The sequence below is a fragment of the Nansenia antarctica genome, assembly GCF_963989245.1.
Source record: "Nansenia antarctica genome assembly, chromosome: 2".
Classification (NCBI taxonomy): Eukaryota; Metazoa; Chordata; class Actinopteri; order Argentiniformes; family Microstomatidae; genus Nansenia; species Nansenia antarctica.
In genome coordinates this window covers 76399518-76421924 of record NC_137675.1, presented here as the reverse complement: position 1 = coordinate 76421924, position 22407 = coordinate 76399518, and the positions used below count along the sequence as shown (strand labels likewise).

General features: G+C 46.0%; 1 protein-coding gene across 1 annotated transcript; it reads left to right on the top strand.

Annotated features, from left to right (window-relative positions):
- Nucleotides 1-393: 393 nt before the first annotated feature.
- LOC308150636 (choline transporter-like protein 2) lies at nt 394-21994 on the top strand (the record flags this gene model as incomplete). Its single annotated transcript, XM_080523445.1, has 22 exons — nt 394-439; nt 5868-5916; nt 6034-6107; nt 6322-6406; nt 6625-6709; nt 6805-6921; nt 7219-7279; nt 10356-10479; nt 10782-10865; nt 11246-11358; nt 11637-11768; nt 11954-12053; nt 12328-12420; nt 12881-12965; nt 13339-13601; nt 13744-13838; nt 14506-14609; nt 14772-14845; nt 15000-15070; nt 17357-17445; nt 17865-17949; nt 20935-21994. The coding sequence occupies 22 exons, from the start codon at nt 394-396 to the stop codon at nt 21039-21041; spliced, it is 2136 nt and encodes a 711-aa protein (XP_080379571.1). The 3' UTR covers nt 21042-21994.
- Between the last annotated feature and the right edge of the window lie 413 nt (nt 21995-22407).

Sequence of the window (22407 nt, the reverse complement as noted above, 5' to 3'; positions counted from 1 at the left end):
AAGGAGGAAGGAGCTCTGTGTGTGGTGTAAGGGAAAGAGAAAAGGGGGAAGAGAAAGAGAGAAACGAACAGGTGGACAGGCGGAGAGAGAGAGGCAGCTGTGGGGGGACAGACGCCAGGAGCACCGACTGACTGACTGACTGACGGACCAGCCTGCGTTCAATCAGAGCCACTCAGGACAGGTTGGACGAGTTTCTCCCTCACAATAGCTGTCTTTCCCTCCCGTCTACCTCTCTCTCTCCCTCTCACTCATCCATAAACACACACACACACCGGTCGGCAGGAAAAAGAAGTGAAGGCAAAACAGAGTGACGAAAAGAAGGGATAGAGGAAAGGAAAGGAAAGGTTTTCCAGGTCATTTCAAAAGTCGAACCCCTCAGAGAGGAATTCCACGATGCCCGAGGAGCAGCAGGAGGAGGGACCCTACTATGGAAAGAATGGTAACTCCTGTTCTGACTCACTCTGACTCTGCTCAACATTGAAGCTTCTCCTAGGCTATTTTCTCTGTCTCTCTGTCTTGAGGTAAACTAAGAATGAATGGTCTGAATGAATGGTCTTTATTTTTTTTATTTTTGTCATTGATATAGTACAGGTACCAAACAACGACATTTGGGAGGGGGGGCTCCCCTGGTGCTAGGAGAAAAAAAAACAAAAAAACAAGAAGGGAAGGAGCTGGTTTACATAAATAAAGGCTATGTACACTATCCACTATACTATACTATACAAATAAAACAAAGTGTTTTATTTGTATAGTATAGTGGAGCTTTTTTATATGGAGCTTTGTCAAAGTGCTCCATTTGAGCAAAGGTTAGTTGTGTGGTTCTAGAATCAAAGTTAATTAATTGGCTAAAAGGGAGGGGGGGTTCCCCTACTGCTTGGACCAGCAAGGGGTTCTGTTAGTTGGAGCTTGTTAAAAGTGTAAAGAGTGTGGGTGTTGGGGTGAAACTGGAGCTTCAGTATCAGCATGACAAAGATGGCAGAGAGAGAGAGAATCTGGGTGTGGATTGCACCTTCTCCTGGCTAGCAGAGTGTATAGGTGTGGAGGAAGAAAGGCTGGCCAAGGCTTTCATGAATGTTTGTTCTCTTTCTCATTCAAATGCTGTTTCCTGCTGCACTGTGTAAGTAAGCACTGGAGCAAAAGATTAATATGGCCATGTGTGTCCTTATCTTGGCTGAGTTTGCATTGTGTTGATAACACATTCACACCTATGCTCTCTTGTTGTTGTGGCTCAGTGTACCCAATGCATTTCTCTAACTAACCCCTACCTTGTCTTCAAGCCAAGGGCACCTCTGGTTGATGGTGGTGTGTACACACACACACACACACACACAGGTTATGTTCTGATATCCACACTGGCATACTACATAGAATGAAATAATACTACATGCATTCTACATAGTATGCTAGTGTGGGCTCTTACCATCTTATGCGTATACCTAAGTGTAGGGAGAGGGATCTAGGGGTTGTTTCTGACTAGGCCTAAGTGTGTAGGGTGAAGGGGCTAGGGGTTGTTTCTGAACAGGCCTAAGTGTGTAGGGTGAAGGGGCTAGGGGTTGTTTCTGACTAGGCCTAAGTGTGTAGGGTGAAGGGGCTAGGAGTTGTTTCTGACTAGGCCTAAGTGTGTAGGGTGAAGGGGCTAGGAGTTGTTTCTGACTAGGCCTAAGTGTGTAGGGTGAAAGGGCTAGGGGTTGTTTCTGACTAGGCCTAAGTGTGTAGGGTGAAGGGGCTAGGAGTTGTTTCTGACTAGGCCTAAGTGTGTAGGGTGAAGGGGCTAGGGATTGTTTCTGAACAGGCCTAAGTGTGTAGGGTGAAGGGGCTAGGAGTTGTTTCTGAACAGGCCTAAGTGTGTAGGGTGATGGGGCTAGGAGTTGTTTCTGAACAGGCCTAAGTGTGTAGGGTGATGGGGCTAGGAGTTGTTTCTGAACAGGCCTAAGTGTGTAGGGTGAAGGGGCTAGGAGTTGTTTCTGAACAGGCCTAAGTGTGTAGGGTGAAGGGGCTAGGAGTTGTTTCTGAACAGGCCTAAGTGTGTAGGGTGAAGGGGCTAGGGGTTGTTTCTGACTAGGCCTAAGTGTGTAGGGTGAAGGGGCTAGGGGTTGTTTCTGACTAGGCCTAAGTGTGTAGGGTGAAGGGGCTAGGGGTTGTTTCTGAACAGGCCTAAGTGTGTAGGGTGAAGGGGCTAGGGGTTGTTTCTGACTAGGCCTAAGTGTGTAGGGTGAAGGGGCTAGGAGTTGTTTCTGACTAGGCCTAAGTGTGTAGAGTGAAGGGGCTAGGGGTTGTTTCTGACTAGGCCTAAGTGTGTAGGGTGATGGGGCTAGGAGTTGTTTCTGACTAGGCCTAAGTGTGTAGGGTGAAGGGGCTAGGGGTTGTTTCTGACTAGGCCTAAGTGTGTAGGGTGAAGGGGCTAGGGGTTGTTTCTGAACAGGCCTAAGTGTGTAGGGTGAAGGGGCTAGGGGTTGTTTCTGACTAGGCCTAAGTGTGTAGGGTGAAGGGGCTAGGAGTTGTTTCTGACTAGGCCTAAGTGTGTAGAGTGAAGGGGCTAGGGGTTGTTTCTGACTAGGCCTAAGTGTGTAGGGTGATGGGGCTAGGAGTTGTTTCTGACTAGGCCTAAGTGTGTAGGGTGAAGGGGCTAGGGGTTGTTTCTGACTAGGCCTAAGTGTGTAGGGTGAAGGGGCTAGGAGTTGTTTCTGAACAGGCCTAAGTGTGTAGGGTGAAGGGGCTAGGGGTTGTTTCTGACTAGGCCTAAGTGTGTAGGGTGAAGGGGCTAGGAGTTGTTTCTGAACAGGCCTAAGTGTGTAGGGTGAAGGGGCTAGGAGTTGTTTCTGAACAGGCCTAAGTGTGTAGGGTGAAGGGGCTAGGAGTTGTTTCTGACTAGGCCTAAGTGTGTAGGGTGAAGGGGCTAGGAGTTGTTTCTGAACAGGCCTAAGTGTGTAGGGTGAAGGGGCTAGGGGTTGTTTCTGACTAGGCCTAAGTGTGTAGGGTGAAGGGGCTAGGGGTTGTTTCTGACTAGGCCTAAGTGTGTAGGGTGAAGGGGCTAGGGGTTGTTTCTGAACAGGCCTAAGTGTGTAGGGTGAAGGGGCTAGGGGTTGTTTCTGACTAGGCCTAAGTGTGTAGGGTGAAGGGGCTAGGAGTTGTTTCTGACTAGGCCTAAGTGTGTAGAGTGAAGGGGCTAGGGGTTGTTTCTGACTAGGCCTAAGTGTGTAGGGTGAAGGGGCTAGGAGTTGTTTCTGACTAGGCCTAAGTGTGTAGGGTGAAGGGGCTAGGGGTTGTTTCTGACTAGGCCTAAGTGTGTAGGGTGAAGGGGCTAGGAGTTGTTTCTGACTAGGCCTAAGTGTGTAGGGTGAAGGGGCTAGGGGTTGTTTCTGACTAGGCCTAAGTGTGTAGGGTGAAGGGGCTAGGAGTTGTTTCTGAATAGGCCTAAGTGTGTAGGGTGAAGGGGCTAGGAGTTGTTTCTGACTAGGCCTAAGTGTGTAGGGTGAAGGGGCTAGGGGTTGTTTCTGACTAGGCCTAAGTGTGTAGGGTGAAGGGGCTAGGAGTTGTTTCTGACTAGGCCTAACTGTGTAGGGTGATGGGGCTAGGGGTTGTTTCTGAACACAGCATGTCTGACTAGGCCTAAGTGTGTAGGGAGAGAGAGCTTGTTTTTGAACAGCGTCTCTCTCTCTCCTCTCCTCTCCTGTCCTCTCTATCTCTCTTTCTGTCCAGAGGATTAATGTTGTGGTATAGCAGGTCCAGTAAATGCCTCATGCTGCATTAGCAGGCTGACCACTGGTGTGAATTATTAATGACCCATGACGCCATGCAGTAAAACCATACTCCATGGTCTTCTAGACCCAGTGACTCAGCCTCTCTTTCAGAGACACTGGGTTGATGTGGGTGGTGGTGTTGTGTGTTGATGTTGAAGGGAGGAGGGCATTAGTCACCCATGGATGGCCCGAGTTAAACTCTTACCAATGACTGATTCGTTGGCGTCTTTCTGCTCAAGGCGCCCGAGTCTAGTTTACGATAAATTAATGTTGTTGTCTTCCTGAAGAGAAGTTGTAGATCGGTCACCCATGGCTTGGCTTAAACTTTTACTGTTGGCTAATATTGTCATCACCTCTCTTCTTCCTCATTGCAAGGCCTAAATCTAGTTTACTATACAAGGTTAATCTTCTGTCTTCTAATAACTATCCACAAATACAGCTTATGTTTGTGGTTTGCACATGTCAGATATACTCCCTCTCTGTACTCACTGATACAGACTGTGACCTAAGGTAACCTAAACCTAACCTAACCTAAACCTAAGGTAACCTAACCTAACCTAAACCTAAGGTAACCTAACTCTCAACAGAAGCTGTGATGTATGCTTGCGACAGGGCAGGCTGATGGAGGTAGAAATCGGAAGACAGACACATTGTCCATTCCATGTATTACAATGATCCGTCCACCAGCTTCCACTGGCTTGCAATAATAGCATTTTGAGACATATCAACAATTAAATTAAATTGGAAACTACTTGAAAGATGGCTACCTTAAAAACATTTACGGTAACATTTACCCTTCGTAAGAATCAATATGTGTTTGGCATAATGAACGAAAAGGGTAATGTGTGGTATTTATGTTTCGGCGTCAGGGCAGTCTGCCTCATTTAATACCATTCTGAGCCATTAAATTCACCGGTATCCAATAGAGATGAATAGGTTTTGCCCATACCATACTGAAGTACTGCTGACCCCTGGTGGTTGAGTATTGATACTGCGAAGGTTCTCATGTTTCAGAGGGTCTTCTGAGTCACTAGGGAGGAATTTCTCTGGTTGCCAGGCGTGTCTGCCTGCTTTGTGGTGAAAGTGATCTGACTGACCGCACAGAGATTGAGATTGAGGTTGGGGGTGTCTCTGCTGTGTGAAGTACACAGAGAGGAGTCCAGTGATTCCAGTGAAGGGCTGTGTACTGTAGTATGTACTGTAGTATGTACTGCAAGGGAGGCTAGTGGAGGTAGGAATCGGAGGACTGGCTCATTCTAATGCATGTTTACTTGATAACATTCCTCATTCCTTTCCATGCATTACAATGAGCTCCTCAACTCATTCTTCCCTCCACCAGCCTTCCTGATGTACTATAGCCTTCAGTTTCTTTCAATGTTGCCTCAAATTCATCAGTTCACTAGTTTTACCATATCTAAATTACTGAATTCAATATTCACTATCTATTCTCCAAAAAAGAGCAATACGGATATGTGTGTCGGATATCTGGAACAGTCAAAATTACAAAAATGTGCACATATTGTTACATACCAAACAGCACAATTAATGTTTAAAGCTAAAAATAACCTACTACCAGGAAATATTCCAAAATTGTTCAGTGATCGAGAGGGGGGTTATAATTTAAGGGGAATTTTTCATTTCAAAACACACAGTATTTGTACCACCAGGAAAGGGTTTTGTATATCAATATGTAGAGTGAAGCTATGGAACAGTTTGAATGTGGAGTTAAAACCATGTCCGAACATAATCCAGTTTAAAATAAGGTATAAAAACATGGTCTTCATAATGTACAGGGATGATGGGGGGGGGGGGGGGTGATAATCACAGGGTGTTTACAGGGGTTATTGTTTCTTTATTATCATTTATCATTTGGGTTCCTAAATATTTATTCTTTGTTTTCTTTTTTTATGTAATTAAGTATGTAAATACAATATTTGTATTTTGGGTATGCAGTATTTGTATATATAATGAGATTGTATTAGATTGAACAGGAAACATCTTTATGAATTATGGAGAAGGGGCACGATTGTCTTAAGATGTTTATTATAAGCTGTTTCCATGCAAAATGGTAGGCCTGTTAGTTATGATGCTCAGAATACAGTATAAAATGCATTATTTTCTGTCTAGGTGAACCAAAGAAGTATGACCCCTCATTCAAAGGCCCAATCCATAACAGGTGAGAGAGGATTTGTGGTTTTAAAGTCCCCATTATGTAGACAATATAGCACTTTATGTTCATACTGGAGCACCACTGGACTCAGACCATTCCATTCCCTCTTCTGTGTACTACTAGGGGCTGCACTGACATTGTCTGCTGCATCCTCTTCATTATTGCCATTCTGGGATATGTTGCAGTGGGAATTCTTGGTAAGTAGATTAAGACTTTGAAGGAGTGGAGAGTTAATGTGAACGCACAAACCCATGACACTGGAGCATGGGTTAGATTTTATGTCTTATCACCATGTATAGTTACTGTAGTTTAGTGTTACTGTGTACTGGTCACATAAAACATCAGTGTGTGTGTGTGTGTGTGTTATGGTGATTATGTCATTATGTTAATAGTTCCTCTCCCCTCCCCCAGCGTGGTCCCAGGGTGACCCCAGGAAGGCTATCTACCCGACGGACAGCAGGGGGCAGTTCTGTGGGCAGGCAGGGACACCTCTGGAGTAAGCTCTGCCTTCATCACTCACAGGGAGTGGGTGTAAGGCCACTTTAAACCCAATGTGTAGTCATCGTGTCTCTGTCTTATCTGTCTTATTCTCTCATGGTCATTGGTTCACACTGCTCTTTCATCTTGTGTTCTCTGGATGAGTCTGGCCTAACCGTAAACTCTCTCTCTCTCTGTGTGTGTGTGTGTGTGTGTGTGTGTGTGTGTGTGTGGTAGTAATAAGCCCCTGCTGTTCTACTTCAACATCATGAAGTGTGCCAGTCCCATGGTGCTGCTGGAGTTCCAGTGCCCCACCACACAGGTGTGACCACCTTCCTAACCACTTCCCACCTTGTATTTTTCTTCGCCCTCCATTCTGCCATTTTATCCCTTCACCAATATCTCTCTTGACCCCAGATGTGTGTGGAGAAATGCCCTGATAAGTTCATGACGCTGGCCAAGGCCCACGTCACTAAAGGGGCGGACTTCACGTATTACAAGAAGTTCTGCAAGGAAGGGGTGGCTGACACCATGGTGAGTTACATGAGAAGAGGAATCTGAACTGGTCAAGGCAACAAAACAACAAGAGGGACACCATTCCAATGTCAACATTCTTTTGAATTCTAAGATTCCATAAGCTTCTATGGCCAATGTCATTTGACCTAGAGAATGTCAAGAGTATGCTCTTGAACTCCGTACCGTTGACAGTTTTTGGATTGCAAGCATAGTTGTTGTCCCTCTTTAGTCCGTTTCAATTTGAAACATTTAAGATGTTTGTATGTATGAATTTCTGGATCATTTGCTTTTGAGAGTCATTGTTGCGTGTTTTAGAGTCTACCAGAAATCCTGAAGAACGGCCTCTGTCCTGCCATGCTGATGCCCAGCAAATCCTGTAAGTCTACCATTTACCACCCTCTGTCACCTCCCCGGCCCATCTCATCCTGCTTGTCTCTGTATGTGCCCGCTATTAATTTGATCAGGCCAATCTTCTTTCTCTTTCAATTGTTCGGATAGGCCTAAGTTGGGCGGCTGCATTATCTACTGTATGTTCAGGTTCAGGTAAATTTATTTGTAGGCTACCCGTAGGTAGATTTGTTTTGCAGTAAACGAGTCATCCGTGTTGACACACGTTTTAAAAACAACACAGACACAGCAGACAAACATAAATAAAAGTTTTGTTCCGATCCTCACAAAAAAATAAATAAAGATAAAATAATCTGAGCCATGTTGCTGCGACTTGTTAATCTGATTGATGGCTGCTGGAACAAAGCTATTATGTGACATCGCTATTGAGACTCCTACCAAATATTAACCCTCCTACGCGGAGCTTTCACAAGGGGAGAGACATTTAAAAGAAGTCAACCAAACCTACAAACCTGTACCATGCGTCTCATTGATGTGAACGTTCGTCTGGTAATTGCCGTCATCTTCACTACCGCTGTTGTCTCCATCTGACAAACAACACACGCTCTTTCTGAACATCCGCTCAGAGATCAGTCGCATATTGTGTAGTGACATTTCCAAAGAGAAGAAATTGGGAACTGCAGTCAAGCCATTTAAAATAATTTCACAGTAAATTAAAATGCATCTTACCCTCCACCCAACACCTACCCTATATCTCCTCCCCTCCCCTACCCCTCCTCCCCTCCCCTACCCCTCCTCCCCTCCCCTACCCCTCCTCCCCTTCCCTACACCTCCTCCCCTTCCCTACCCCTCCTCCCCTCCCCTACACCTCCTCCCCTACCCTACACCTCCCCCTCCTCCCCTACACCTCCTCCCCTCTCCTACCCCTCCTCCCCTCTCCTACACCTCCTCCCCTACCCTACCCCTCCTCCCCTACCCTACACCTCCTCCCCTCCCCTACACCTCCTCCCCTCCCCTACACCTCCTCCCCTCCCCTACCCCTCCTCTCCTACCCTACACCTCCTCCCCTCCCCTACACCTCCTCCCCTACCCTACACCTCCTCCCCTCCCCTACCCCTCCTCCCCTACCCCTCCTCCCCTACACCTCCTCCCCTACCCTACACCTCCTCCCCTCCCCTACACCTCCTCCCCTCCCCTACACCTCCTCCCCTACCCTACACCTCCTCTCCTATCAAACACCTCCTCCCCTACCCAACACCTCCTCCCCTCCCCTCCACCTCCTCCCCTACCCCTCCTCCCCTACCCTACACCTCCTCTCCTACCCTACCCCTCCTCCCCTACCCCTCCTCCCCTACACCTCCTCCCCTCCCCTACACCTCCTCCCCTCCCCTACACCTCCTCCCCTCCCCTACACCTCCTCCCCTACAACTCCTCCCCTCCCCTACCCCTCCTCCCCTCCCCTACACCTCCTCCCCTCCCCTACACCTCCTCCCCTCCCCTACACCTCCTCTCCTATCAAACACCTCCTCCCCTACCCTACACCTCCTCCCCTCCCCTCCACCTCCTCCCCTACACCTCCTCCCCTACCCTACACCTCCTCTCCTATCAAACACCTCCTCCCCTCCCCTACACCTCCTCCCCTCCCCTACACCTCCTCCCCTCCCCTACATCTCCTCCCCTACCCCTGCTCCCCTCCCCTACACCTCCTCCCCTCCCCTACACCTCCTCCCCTCCCCTACCCTACACCTCCTCCCCTCCCCTACACCTCCTCCCCTCCCCTACACCTCCTCCCCTCCCCTCCTCCCCTACCCCTCCTCCCCTCCCCTACACCTCCTCCCCTCCCCTACACCTCCTCCCCTACCCTACACCTCCACCTCCTCCCCTACACCTCCTCCCCTACCCTACACCTCCTCTCCTATCAAACACCTCCTCCCCTCCCCTACACCTCCTCCCCTCCCCTACCCCTCCTCCCCTACCCTACACCTCCTCCCCTTCCCTACACCTCCTCCCCTACCCTACCCCTCCTCCCCTCCCCTACACCTCCTCCCCTCCCTTACCCCTCCTCCCCTCCCCTACCCCTCCTCCCCTCTCCTACACCTCCTCCCCTACCCTACACCTCCTCCCCTCCCCTACACCTCCTCCCCTCCCCTACACCTCCTCCCCTCCCCTACACCTCCTGTCCTACCCTACACCTCCTCCCCTACACCTCCTCCCCTCCCCTACACCTCCTCCCCTCCCCTACACCTCCTCCCCTCCCCTACACCTCCTCCCCTACACCTCCTCCCCTCCCCTACACCTCCTCCCCTCCCCTACCCCTCCTCCCCTACCCTACACCTCCTCCCCTCCCCTACACCTCCTCCCCTCCCCTACCCCTCCTCCCCTCCCCTACCCCTCCTCCCCTACCCTACACCTCCTCCCCTCCCCTACCCCTCCTCCCCTCCCCTACCCCTCCTCCCCTACCCTACTCCTCCTCCCCTCCCCTACCCCTCCTCCCCTACCCTACACCTCCTCTCCTATCAAACACCTCCTCCCCTCCCCTACACCTCCTCCCCTCCCTACACCTCCTCCCCTCCCCTACACCTCCTCCCCTCCCCTACACCTCCTCCCCTCCCTTACCCCTCCTCCCCTACCCTTCACCTCCTCTCCTACCCTACACCTCCTCCCCTCCCCTACACCTCCTCCCCTACACCTCCTCCCCTCCCCTACACCTCCTCCCCTCCCCAACACCTCCTCTCCTCCCCTACACCTCCTCCCCTCCCCTACACCTCCTGTCCTACCCTACACCTCCTGTCCTACCCTACCCCTCCTCCCCTCCCCTCCTCCCCTCCCCTACACCTCCTCCCCTCCCCTCCCCTCCTCCCCTCCCCTACCCCTCCTCCCCTCCCCTACACCTCCTCCCCTCCCCTACCCCTCCTCCCCTCCCCTACACCTCCTCCCCTCCCCTACACCTCCTCCCCTCCCCTACCCCTCCTCCCCTCCCCTACCCCTCCTCCCCTACCCTACACCTCCTCCCCTACCCTACACCTCCTCCCCTCCCCTACCCCTCCTCCCCTCCCCTACTCTACACCTCCTCTCCTATCAACACCTCCTCCCCTCCCCTCCAGTCACACGCCGGTGCTTCCCTGCCCTGGGTCTGAAGGGAGGAGAGATCACTGTGGGGAACAACTCCGTTTTTGACGATGGGACGGGGACAATGAGAGATGCTAAAGACCTGGTGGCAGGAGTCAAGTGAGTCTGCCGTTCAAAGTCTGAAACACAGAATTGAGTCCAATGTTTTCCTTCTTAATCATGGTATTCTGACAATCTAGAGGGATGTAGTTCCAGGACACAGGTTAAGCCTAGACGTGTATTTAATCACACTTTCAATGGAGCATCTCAACTGGAGATGCTTTTTAGACAGGGATTCGATTTAATCTGTGTCCGGGAAACTATTTAGAATACGGAGTTTGAATAAATTCAGTTAGCGTCCCTTTATTTTATTCTAATGGACGACTGTAAGCAGCATTGGTCACTATTGGTTTTCCCGACAGGAATGCCACTGTGGTGATTGAGGCGCGACAAGTGGCCATGAAGATCTTTGAAGACTACACTCAGTCCTGGTACTGGATCCTGATGTAAGTCACTCTCTCACCCCAGACAGCTTCCTGTCTGCATTGGTCCTATGGGACTGTACATCAGGCCTACAACCAGGGAAGGTTGTTAGAGGCAGAAATCTCTGTGTGTTTGATACCATTTCTCATTCCATTCCGTGCATTACAATGAGCCCGTCCTCCGATTTCTGGCTCCACTAGCATACAAAATTCCAAGCACTCGATCATTGAAGAACTCCAATCATATTCTCTCTTTCTCTCCTTTTCTGTACTACCTCAACAATTTAGTCCAAAGTCCTGTTGTTGTTGTTAGTTAAGGTCGGGGTATGTAGGGTAGGGGTGTTGGACATGTGGCCACTAATGGACGAAAGAAAACATATTTTTCTCTCCCTCTCTTTCTCCAGAGGGTTGGTGATTGCAATGCTCCTCAGTCTCCTCTTCATCGTCCTCATGCGCTTCCTGGCAGGCGCCATGGTGTGGGTCATGATCGTCTTGGTGCTTCTCGTCATTGGATATGGTAAGGCCTAGGCCACTGGCATCATAACACATTTCAACATCCCAATGAAACCTTTATTTAGGCTGGGGGGGTAACCTCCTGAGACCTGGGTTTCTGGGCCTCTGTGGCTCATTTGGTAACAAATCTTAGGTGGTGGGTTTGATTCCCGCTGGGACCATATATACTGACGTGTATGCACTCACGCAAGTCACTTTAGATAAAAGCTAAATGGAATATCATATTAATGTTGTTATTATTCTTATATAGATAAATTAACTGTTTTCTCTATGACATGCCAGGTATCTTCCACTGCTCCATGGAGTATGTGAACCTGAAGAAAGTGGCGGGGTCCAATATCACTCTGCAGGACCTGGGCTTCCAGACTGACTTTGCTGTCTATCTGCAGATCAGACAGACCTGGTTGGCATTCAGTGAGTCGTCTAACCAACTATCAACCTTACCCCAACCATCTCTTAACCTCCCCTAAAGCTCGTACGAAGACGAAACCAATCCTTTCGAGTTATTGCATTATTTGCAGTTTTGAGAATGCTTGCACAAACTGAATTTATAGCATTTGTTTTATTTCTCTCTCTCTCTCTCTTTCTCTCCCCCCCAGTAATCATCCTGGCTATTGTGGAGGGGGTCATCATCATCCTGCTCATCTTCCTCAGGAAGAGGATCCTCATCGCCATTGCTCTCATCAAGGAGGCCAGCAAGTCAGTCTGACCTGTCACAACTCTGGAATCTCACTAAAAGCCTTTTAAGAATGGGAGGGGGGTGGAACATAGCAAATGATATAACATTCTAGAATTGAAGTTCTGGAATTCTAATTCTATGGGGTGGAAATGTAGATCGATGGAAGCAATAAATGATTGTGAAGTAATGATGTATGCGGAAAACATGGGTCCAGTTTTCCCTGAGTGTAGTGCCCTCATGGGGGTTTCACTCTGTTTCTCACTCTTAATGATGATGCTTTTGTTCTTCTCCTAGAGCCATCGCTCACGTGATGTCAGCCCTGTTCTACCCCCTGTTTACCTTCCTGCTCCTGTCCATGGTCATCGCCTTCTGGGCCGTCACTGCTGTGTATCCTTTGTGGCTGAAGTCATGTAGCCGTCTCAGTTTGGGTCGTGTTATAATGATGGGGTGCTGTAGTTTGAAGAAGTCAAGTTGATATAGTATAGGTTATGTTGCGGTGCATTGTGTTGGAAAGAGACTCTGTCTGTTGAACGATTGGTTGTGTATTTGTTTGGATGTGTGTAGTTGTTTTTGTTCTCTTCAGGGTACACCTTAAGTGTCCTGAGACATCTACTACCCCCTGAACTGTTTCCCCTGTGTCAATATAAACAAAAAATGTTTACGACTGCCAATGGCCCCTGACCTGAGCATACAGTACTTTCTCCTGCTATGACTTGTGGATAGATGATTCACTTACTTAGTCAAATCTATTGATTGTAAGTTGCTTTGGAATAAGGCGTCTGCTAAATACCAAATACCGGTATATAAATGTAAATAATGTCTCATAGTCCTTGACAGCTGTGGTCAGGTTCCTGTCCACCTCTAACGAGCCCATCTATAAGGTGTTCAACGAGACGATCTGTGAGCACTCCAGGAAGAACTGTGACCCTGCTGTGAGTCCTTCTGCCTCTCTCGTATTTCATAGGTCAACGTCCAGCTTCAACTGTCAATATCCCATCTTCAAGTTTCAAGTTTAATTTAAAATGCATTTCACTTACTCTAATTGTAAGTCGCTTTGGATAAAAGCATCTGCTAAATGGTTAAAATGTAATGTAAATACCTAGGTTTCAATACACTTAACATGATGAAAACGAACACTTTTTAAAAAAACGATCTGACTTTTTCCTTGATGGAAGAAACACAAAGAACTAATATCCATCTTCACCTCAACCTTATTTGGAGACATGAAGAACAAGAAGACCACCATCACAATTCCAAAAGTCACTCAACCCTTCCTGTCTCCTTGTCTCTCTGTTTCTCCTCCAGAACTTCAGCACCAGCAGTATCAAAGCCGAGTGCCCAGACGCTGAGTGCATGTTTGCCTTCTACGGAGGAGAGACCGTCTATCACAAGTATCTGATTGGCCTGCAGTTCTACAACGTCTTCCTGTTCTTCTGGTGTGCCAACTTCGTGACGGCCCTGGGTCAGATGACCCTGGCCGGGGCCTTCGCCTCGTACTACTGGGCCTTTGTCAAGCCTGACGACATGCCTGCCTTCCCCATCTTCGCCGCCCTCGGACGATCACTCAGGTGGGTTTGTGTGTCTGTGTGTGTGTGGGGGGGGGTTTAGATCCTCTGTAATGATGTTATGTGACTACTTACTGTATATACTGAGTGTGTATAGGTGAGTGTGTCATGACCTTTGTGTGTGTGTGTGTGTGTGTGTTGTCAGGTATCATACAGGCTCTCTGGCGTTCGGCTCGCTCATCCTCTCCATCGTCCAGATTATCAGGGTTCTGTTGGAGTACGTGGACCACAAGCTCCAAGGTCAGCCATAGACACTATACTTCTGCAGCTGCCTGCACAATGTTCATATTACCACACACGTATTCTGCTGTGCATGATGTATTCTGCTGTACATGATGGTATTGTGGACCACAAGGTTCCAAGGTCAGCCATAATACACACTATTACTGTAGCTGCCTAGTGCCTACACACATTTTTAGCTGTACATCAGGGGAGGCTGGAGTCAGCAGAAATTGTAGGACGGCTCATTGTAATGTATGGAATGGAATGAGGAATGGTATCAAATACAATGAGCCTCCCCTCTTGTACATGCTGTGTTTGGACCTTGGCTCCAAGGTCAGCTATAGACACCATTACTGCTGTTATGTGTCCCCACCATATGAATAATAATACATTACTTTTGTATAGTGCTTTCTCATGGACTCAACGTGCATATTCACAGTAAACAGTACAGTCTTTGTAACAGTAAATATTGCATTCATAATACTTTATGCTTACTTTTGTGATGACACATTTGTTTTAAGTTGTAGCTGTGAATGTTGTGTTTAGTGTTACTTTCATTGCCACATCATAGTTTCCATGTATAAAGGTTTTTGGAAACAGTTTGAGGGGTTGTCAAATTGCTTTGCTTTGTGTTGCTCGTTATGCTGATTGGTTATGCCCTGCTGTGTGTTGTCATCACCCTCAGGGGCCCAGAATAAGTGTACCAAGTTCCTGCTGTGCTGTCTCAAGTGTTGCTTCTGGTGCCTGGAGAAATTCATCAAGTTCATCAATAGAAACGCGTACATTATGGTGCGTATGCCGGCTATTTACCATGATATCAAAATGCATTACAAATGGCCGCTACATGATACTTCTGGAGCATATCGTACCTCTGTTTAGTGGTGTGTTGTAACCAAGTATGGTTTTGTGGTATTTTGAGTCTGAATAATGTTCAGTCTTTGTTGCCTCTAGGTTGCGATATACGGCAAAAACTTCTGCACATCTGCCAAAGATGCCTTCTTCCTCCTCATGAGGAACATGATCAGGTGAGTTGGGACAATGTGTGTGTGTGTGTGTGTGTGTGTGTGTGTGTGTGTGTGTGTGTGTGTGTGTGTGTGCCTGCGCGTGCCTGCGAGAGAGATCTCCATTGACAGACTACGATCATCCCATGATAATGATCGTCACTGTCTGATCTTGCAGGGTGGCCGTTCTGGACAAGGTGACTGACTTCCTGTTGTTCTTGGGCAAACTCCTCGTCGTGGGGCTTGTGGGTAAGTGACGCCCTATGGCTTCTTTTTATAGAACTGTCCAAAATAAACTTGTCAGTATGCTGGATTACACTACTATTGCCTTCATTGAGTTGGATAGATCACCTCTTGTAATAGATAATTAGATACAGTATGTGCTAGCTACATGACATTGTCTTACGACAGACAGTGCAATTCTGTCCATCTGGTAATAGTTCAGATGAAGAGGCGATGCTCTAGAACAGTGGTCACCAACCTTTTTAAGCCCAAGATCCCTGACCTCGGCCTTGGTGAAGGCAATATCTACCTATTGAAGCGTTGAGAGAAAAAGACAGCCAAGATAGTACTTTAAACTTAATGACGTTGATTTGCCTGTATTTTAATTAGATGCAATGCATTGGTCCAACATTAAAATTGATGCAACAACAAAAAAAATGACTGTATCAAGCATATCAGGCAGCTGTCTTGCTTTAAGAATTGTACATAACTGAAATTCAATTCAAAGTTTGATTATGTCATTTCATTTCAACACAAAAAAATAAAGGCATGGAATGGAGGAATGTATGATAAAATCATTTTGTTCATAGTAACATTAGCCAACGTTAACAAATTGACATTCTTGACATTTTGACACTTGACTGACTTAATTATTATTCTTACTTATTAACATTGACAAACATATTTACAATTAGCATTTTATAAAGTAGAACTGTAATGTGTACTTTCTCAGTCAGTGCTAAGTGCAGTCATCTTATGCAGCATCACTTTTCACATCAAAACAAAAGTAAAACTAATGTGTACTTTCTCATATTATTAACATTGACAAACATATTTACAATTATAGCATTTTATAAAGTAGAACTGTAATGTGTACTTGTGTCTCAGTCAGTGCTAAGTGCAGTCATCTTATGCAGCATTACTTTTCACATCGAAACAGTCATGTTACTCACTCAAGTCAGTGTGATGGTTGTGACTGGATACTGTCTACAAGTGCTTTGTAGTTTGGCTCATAGCTACTGACTGCCAGTCTGAGACAGTCTGTGAGGTGTCTGTCAGTAAGGCGGCTCCTGTACTTTGATTTGATTATTTTCATCTGTGAAAATGACATTTCACAGAGATACGTGGATCCAAAGTAGGCACTCACTCTTAGTGCACATGCAGTGAGAAGAGGAAACTTCTCTCTGCTGACAAGTCCCCAAAAGTCACTGTCCCTTGGTGTCCCTTGGTGTGGCGTGACAGTTGGATGTCTGAGGCCATCTTTTTCAGTGTTTCATTTGGAGAAAATATTTCCATCACATCAGTGATGCATTTCTTAATAAACTCTCCTTCATTGTATGGCTTTTTAGCACGTGCAATGTTCCAGGCCACTTGATAGGACGCAAGTGTCACTGTCTCTGATTGCTTAACCAATATTTGGAACAACTTGGTCTGTGTTTGTGTCTGGCTTTTCAAGCTGTTTAATTTACCATTGCGAAGTTCGGTGTCTTTTGGAAACTCCTGGTCAATGTTCGCATGCGTTGTGCTGAAATGGCGCTGGAGATTGGAAGCTTTGTAATGTGCCAACGATGTTTGGCATATCAGGCAGAATGGCTTTCCATTGCACTCCACAAAGAAATATTCACTCTCCCACTCGGCTAAAAACTTCCTGTGCTCATCTCCATACTTGCGTTTAGCTGTACATTTCTTCCCTGACATTTTTATTTTGTTGTTGTTATCCGTAATTTGTCAATAAATGAACGGTCAAAAAGCCGTGTTACGTGACAGCTTCTCCTCAGAACGGACAATTAGGGAACAGTGTTGCCTGATTTGGCCGATTCCAGCCCAATCGAGCTACTTATGATCACTCTGGGTGGGTTTTTAGACTCTGATTGGGCTGAAAAATCAATCCAATCTGGCAACACTGTTAGTGACTCGAGATGATCCTTGAAAAAAAAAGTATCGGGTTACAGCAGCGTGCAGCAAGACAGAGGCCGCGTTCGTAAATTCGCTCTGAGAACGTTGGTGCCTCCACGTCTCTTGTCCAATCAAATTACTTGGTTCCATTATGACGTTAAACCCAGTGTGCGCTCCGGCGAATTTACGAACGCGGCCTGTCAGAGAGAGCGCTACACCAACACTTTTAATGAATGGATTGAAGAGCCGCACACAGACAGCCAAAGAGCCGCCGCGGGTTGGCCACCCCTGATCTACAGGGAAAGTCTCAAAGATCGACGGGTTGGTGACCACTACTCTAGAATAATGTCATCTGCTGATGTAAAACAATGCACTACATGAGTGTCTGACAGCAGTCTTCTCTCCTCTGTTTCCCAGGAATATTTGCTTTCTTCTTCTTCTCTGGGAGGGTGAAGGCCTTCGAGGACACGGCCCCTAGTCTCAACTACTACTGGGTTCCTATCCTGGTGAGTCTCAGGGTTCTGTTGCTGTACAGGGCTGAGTTCCTGGAAACAGTATTTCAAAACTTTTAATCTGGATCAGAATTAATGATTTTTTTTGGGCTATCCAAGATCAGGTCGAGCTGTCTGATTTCGCCTATATCAAAATCTGCCAGATAGTTGTAGATCTGATCATGTTTCGCCAAAAGTAATCCAGATCATTCTGATCAATATTAAAGTTTTTAAATGCTCGGCCCTGAACCCAGAAATACCTAATCCTAGGCCAAAATGCATCCTCATTTTCTGACATGTTTTTTTACATATTATGTTATCCATGGACTTAATCTGTGTCAGAGAAACCAGCCCCATAAAGCTTTTGTTGACAGCCCGACTATAGATCATGGAGCATGTTGTCATGTTGCGTGTGTATTGTTTCTATCTGTTAGACGGTGGTGGTTGGTTCTTACCTCATCGCTCACGGCTTCTTCAGCGTCTACGCCATGTGTGTGGACACACTCTTCCTCTGCTTCTGTAAGTACCAGTACTAGTACTAGAACACCCTGTCTCTGGCCTTAGGCCTAGACACCCTCATACTGTCGAGATGCGTCACATGAACAAGGAATGAAGAATATCAAGTGCTGTTTTGCTCGTGCAAATCTAATCTATGGTGCAGTCATATGGTGTGTTCAGATGCCTGTCGATGCCTGTATAATGCTGACAACTCAAACTCTTAACTCATGCCATTAACTTAATGGTAAGTTTGGTGAAGTCAAAATGAACACCAGTGTGTGGGCATCATGCCATCGACGCAGTTCGTGTACTGAAACACACCTCTCCTCTCCCTTCAGTCATTCTGTTACTGCTTACGGTGTTGGGCTGCCACTAATTAGGGATTGCATGATAGGTTATTCTTCTTCTTAGCAAATTCATTGTTCTTAACCTGGCTATGTATGGTTAATGTTAACCTGCTGATTGGAGGCATCTGGAAAGTTTGGGTGTTGATCTATTAACTTGCAAGATCTAAAATGCCTGTGGGTGCTTTTGCTTGCTATTTTAACGTTTTCTTTCTTTCTCTCTCTCTCTCTCCATTTCTCTTTCATTCTTTCTTTCTTTCTTTGTTTCTTACTTCCTCCAATTCACTATTCTCATATATTCCTCCATGTCCCTTCCTACTGGCTCTCTGACCTTCATTTGCCTGTTTAAACCAAACCATGTTTTATTTGCCAATCAATAATTGGGTTTATCCATTTATCAACACACACACGTACATATACACACGTACATATACACACACTCACATATACACACACACACACTCCAGGCGAGGACCTGGAGCGAAACGACGGCTCAGCAGAGAGGCCGTACTTCATGTCATTGGCGCTCCATGACATCCTGTTGGAGAACAATGACATGGAGGAGCCAGCACAACCTCCACCTCACCTGCCCCAGGGCGATGAAGACGTCGAGCTGAAACAACAACAACAGCATCAGATGCAGGAGGAGGAAGATTAGAAGTAGACTAGTTAGCAAAGACACTCATGACGAGATCTCTAACTCCCAGTCCCCCTTCAGATCTGTCTTATTCTGTACATATGGGCTTCTTATAATGTTTGATTTAAATCAGAGCCTGATTTTTGAATGGTTCTCTCCTTCTTTAAGTTAACCAAGATCTAACTGAAGCGATGACATTTACAAAGAGAAGCTAACTAACTTAAATGGAGAAGCTAAGAGTTACACTTGAAAAATATCTCAGTGAAGTTAACAACAGTGTCTCTGCTCCTCCCAATAGAAAGCTGTGTATATAGTGTCTTAGACTGTGGAATTGTGCTCTGAATGTTTTAGGTTGGCAAATGGTAGATAGTTTCGGGAAAGACTGAACTCGTATACCCTCACCAAACACGTTATTAGGTACACCTGTCAACTGTCCAAGCTGGTGGAGGTGGTGTAATGGTGTAGGGAATGGTTTCATCATGAACCAGAATCTCAAAGGAATGTTTCCGACATCTTGTGGTGGTCCTCATGTTGGGATCTGATGTAATGATCCGATTTTTTTTTAGAAAAATGCATTCCGCTAGTCAACTAACATAGCTTGTTTTTTGAGCCTGCTAACAATGTAAAGTAGTGTTATAGTTAACTAGGTAGCAGTGGGGATTACTCACCAAATCCATTGCCTTGCAGTATTTTGGCTTGACTAGCGAGTTTGTGTTGTGATTCTCAACAGCGTTGAAACGTAGTTCCGTGTTTCCCCCAAAAAAGTCAGAACATTTTTATTGGTTGCCGACATGCGGACCAAATGATCAGATTGTCACAAATGGAGGCCCTACCCAGTATTAGTATAGTGTTCCTAATAAAGTGTTCGGTGAATGTACATGAAGAAACCCAGACATAATCTAAACTGAAGTTCTTCTGCTGACTTGCTGTTGGTCAAAGGTCAAGCTGACCCCTAGAAGGCGTGTTCTCGTTGCTATTTACACTGTGTTCCTAACACTGCCACTGGCCATAGCAAACTTGAAACCAGTCATGTGCCTAGTTTACAAACTGTCAGTTTTGATCCAATGTTACTTCCTCAACTTTTGAAGTACAGAACCCCTATAGATGTACAGCAAGATATTATTTACAGTTCAAGCACTCCTTATATGGTGCTTATCAATGCTACTATTGTCAGTAGTACTACTACCACCATGTCAGTGCGCTATTTTATTTCCTAATGCCTATTCACTGTTATTACTAAAGCCATACAGTATGTACTTTTTTATGTACCATGTACTTCATAGGGATACTTGTGAAGGAAGCACGCAGCTCCAATGCGTGGGCCTATTTACTGCAGAGAAATGCAATCGGACACCTCTTTGCCTTGAAATGTCTGGCTGTCAGCATGGGCTGTTTGTCCCACAGCTCTGCAGTCTGTTAGATGCTTACGGCTGGTTTCCTGGACCTAGATAAAGCCTAGTCCTGGACTAAAAAGCATCTTCAATAGAGGTTTTCCTAGTTTAGGACTAGGCTTAATCTCTGTCTGCAAAAACCACCCCATATGCTGTATGCAGTGGTGGTCTAACTGTGCGGAGTGCTGCTGTACTGTCAATCTCTTTCTCTTGCCGTCTTCTATAATTCTTCCTGCATGTGGGTAGAGGGTCCTCGGCTATTGATTAAAGCTACCAGTGTTTCTGTTATGTGCCTCTTTCCCCTTGTTGTCTTTTTGCATTCTATTGATGTGGATGATGGTGAGAAGCGAGCCAAGGTAACTTCCTCCTTTCATCCCACTGGTTTTAGCCAATAGAAAACCGTCACCAACTGTGACAAACCTCATGTCGACATGTGACTGACTGACTGTAGTAGTGATGTTAGTCGACTCAAAGCTGCTACTGTACTATGATACACTTTGAAAGCCTTGCTAATAATGCGTTGCAAGTTGCCTCCGGTCTTCTCCCAGTGTAGAGACTTACAGTAGCCTACTGACACTGATGTTGTAATTGTTGAAACTGTGTTTGTCTCATGACGTTTTCCTCTACCTCATAGTGGAAGACCTGGAGATGAACGATGGCAGTGCGGAACGCCCTTACCTGATGTCTGATAAACTCCTCAAAGTCCTGAACAAGAAGAACAAGGCAGAACCTGCCAGCTAGAGCGCCCCCTCGTAGTGTGGAGGAAGGTATGCATGAGGGGGAAGGCTCTGCTGATGTCCATTGCCATGAGTGCTTGTATATAGTGCAGTATGCCTTTAAAGACATGATTGGCCAAGCACCTTGTGGTGCCATATCCAGGTCACTTCCATGATCCAGTGCCCATAATGAGGATCAGTTGTGTCAGAAGTCCAAAACACCAGTCAAGTGCCGTCCCTTCTTGATTCAGTCAGGTGTCAAAATCACCAAATGGGATTTTAATGCTGCAAGCCTCTGCTTAATATGAGCGAGGCAACGTTCATGTTTAATTTCAGGGTTATTTTTAAAATAAAGTCATAGTTAGATTTTTGGTTGTTTTTAAGTTGTATTTTGATAACCACATCTCCTTTTGAAAATTGTAAATTCCGTTCCCATTGAATAGAGTTTTAGGTTGCTTATTGAAGTTCGGCTGCAAGCCAATATTTAAATTATGCGCATGTTGTTTTTTATTTTGAGTATTTTGTTGGAGTGCGTTACATGAATATGAGCATAGAACTAATCTATTTGGTAAAGGCTTTTATATATATTATGTATTTACGAACAGTAGATGTTTTCTAGTTGTCATTTGTTTGAAATGTGTAACCTTATGCAAGCTATGCAATTATTTGAATAAATATCAATACTTGTATTTCCAAACATGTCTGTGAGTATAATGTCGACATGGCAATGTTGAATTTTTGCAATATTTTCTCACTGGTAACTGTTACCAAAGCCATTGATACTATAGTATGTAACCCACTTCAAACACTGTTGATCAAGCCATCAGCCATCTTCATTCTTATATTTTTAAAAAACAATGATTGGTTTTACAACACATCCGAAATCCTCTTTCTCATGGACATGGAGAAATTAGACTTTTTTGCCAGGGAATGAGTGTGGGACGTACAGTCTATCTACATGGATCTGTCTATTTTAAATGCCTGTGGAGTTGGATTCAGCATGTCAGTGTGGTCTCTGAAGCTGGAATAAAACTAGTTTTCTACATACTGTGTGTCCTGTGTGTTCTTAAACGACATGCTCAAAAGTGTATGAAACTAGGTTTGAAGGATCAACTGTGGCCCCTAGACACCAGTCATTCTGACCGCAATCCATATCACTTGTTCAGGGAGGCTGGTGGAAGTACTGTAGAAATTGTAGGACAGGCTCATTGTAATGCATGGAACGAAATGAAGACTTTGATACCAATCCTCATTCTGTTCCATGCATTACAAACCCATCCTCGGATTTATACTTCCACCAGCCTCCCCTGCTCTAGTTAAACATCTCCCACAGAGTTTGTGGGGAATCTGGATGACCATTGCAGAGCCATATCAATAACATTATGCCTGCG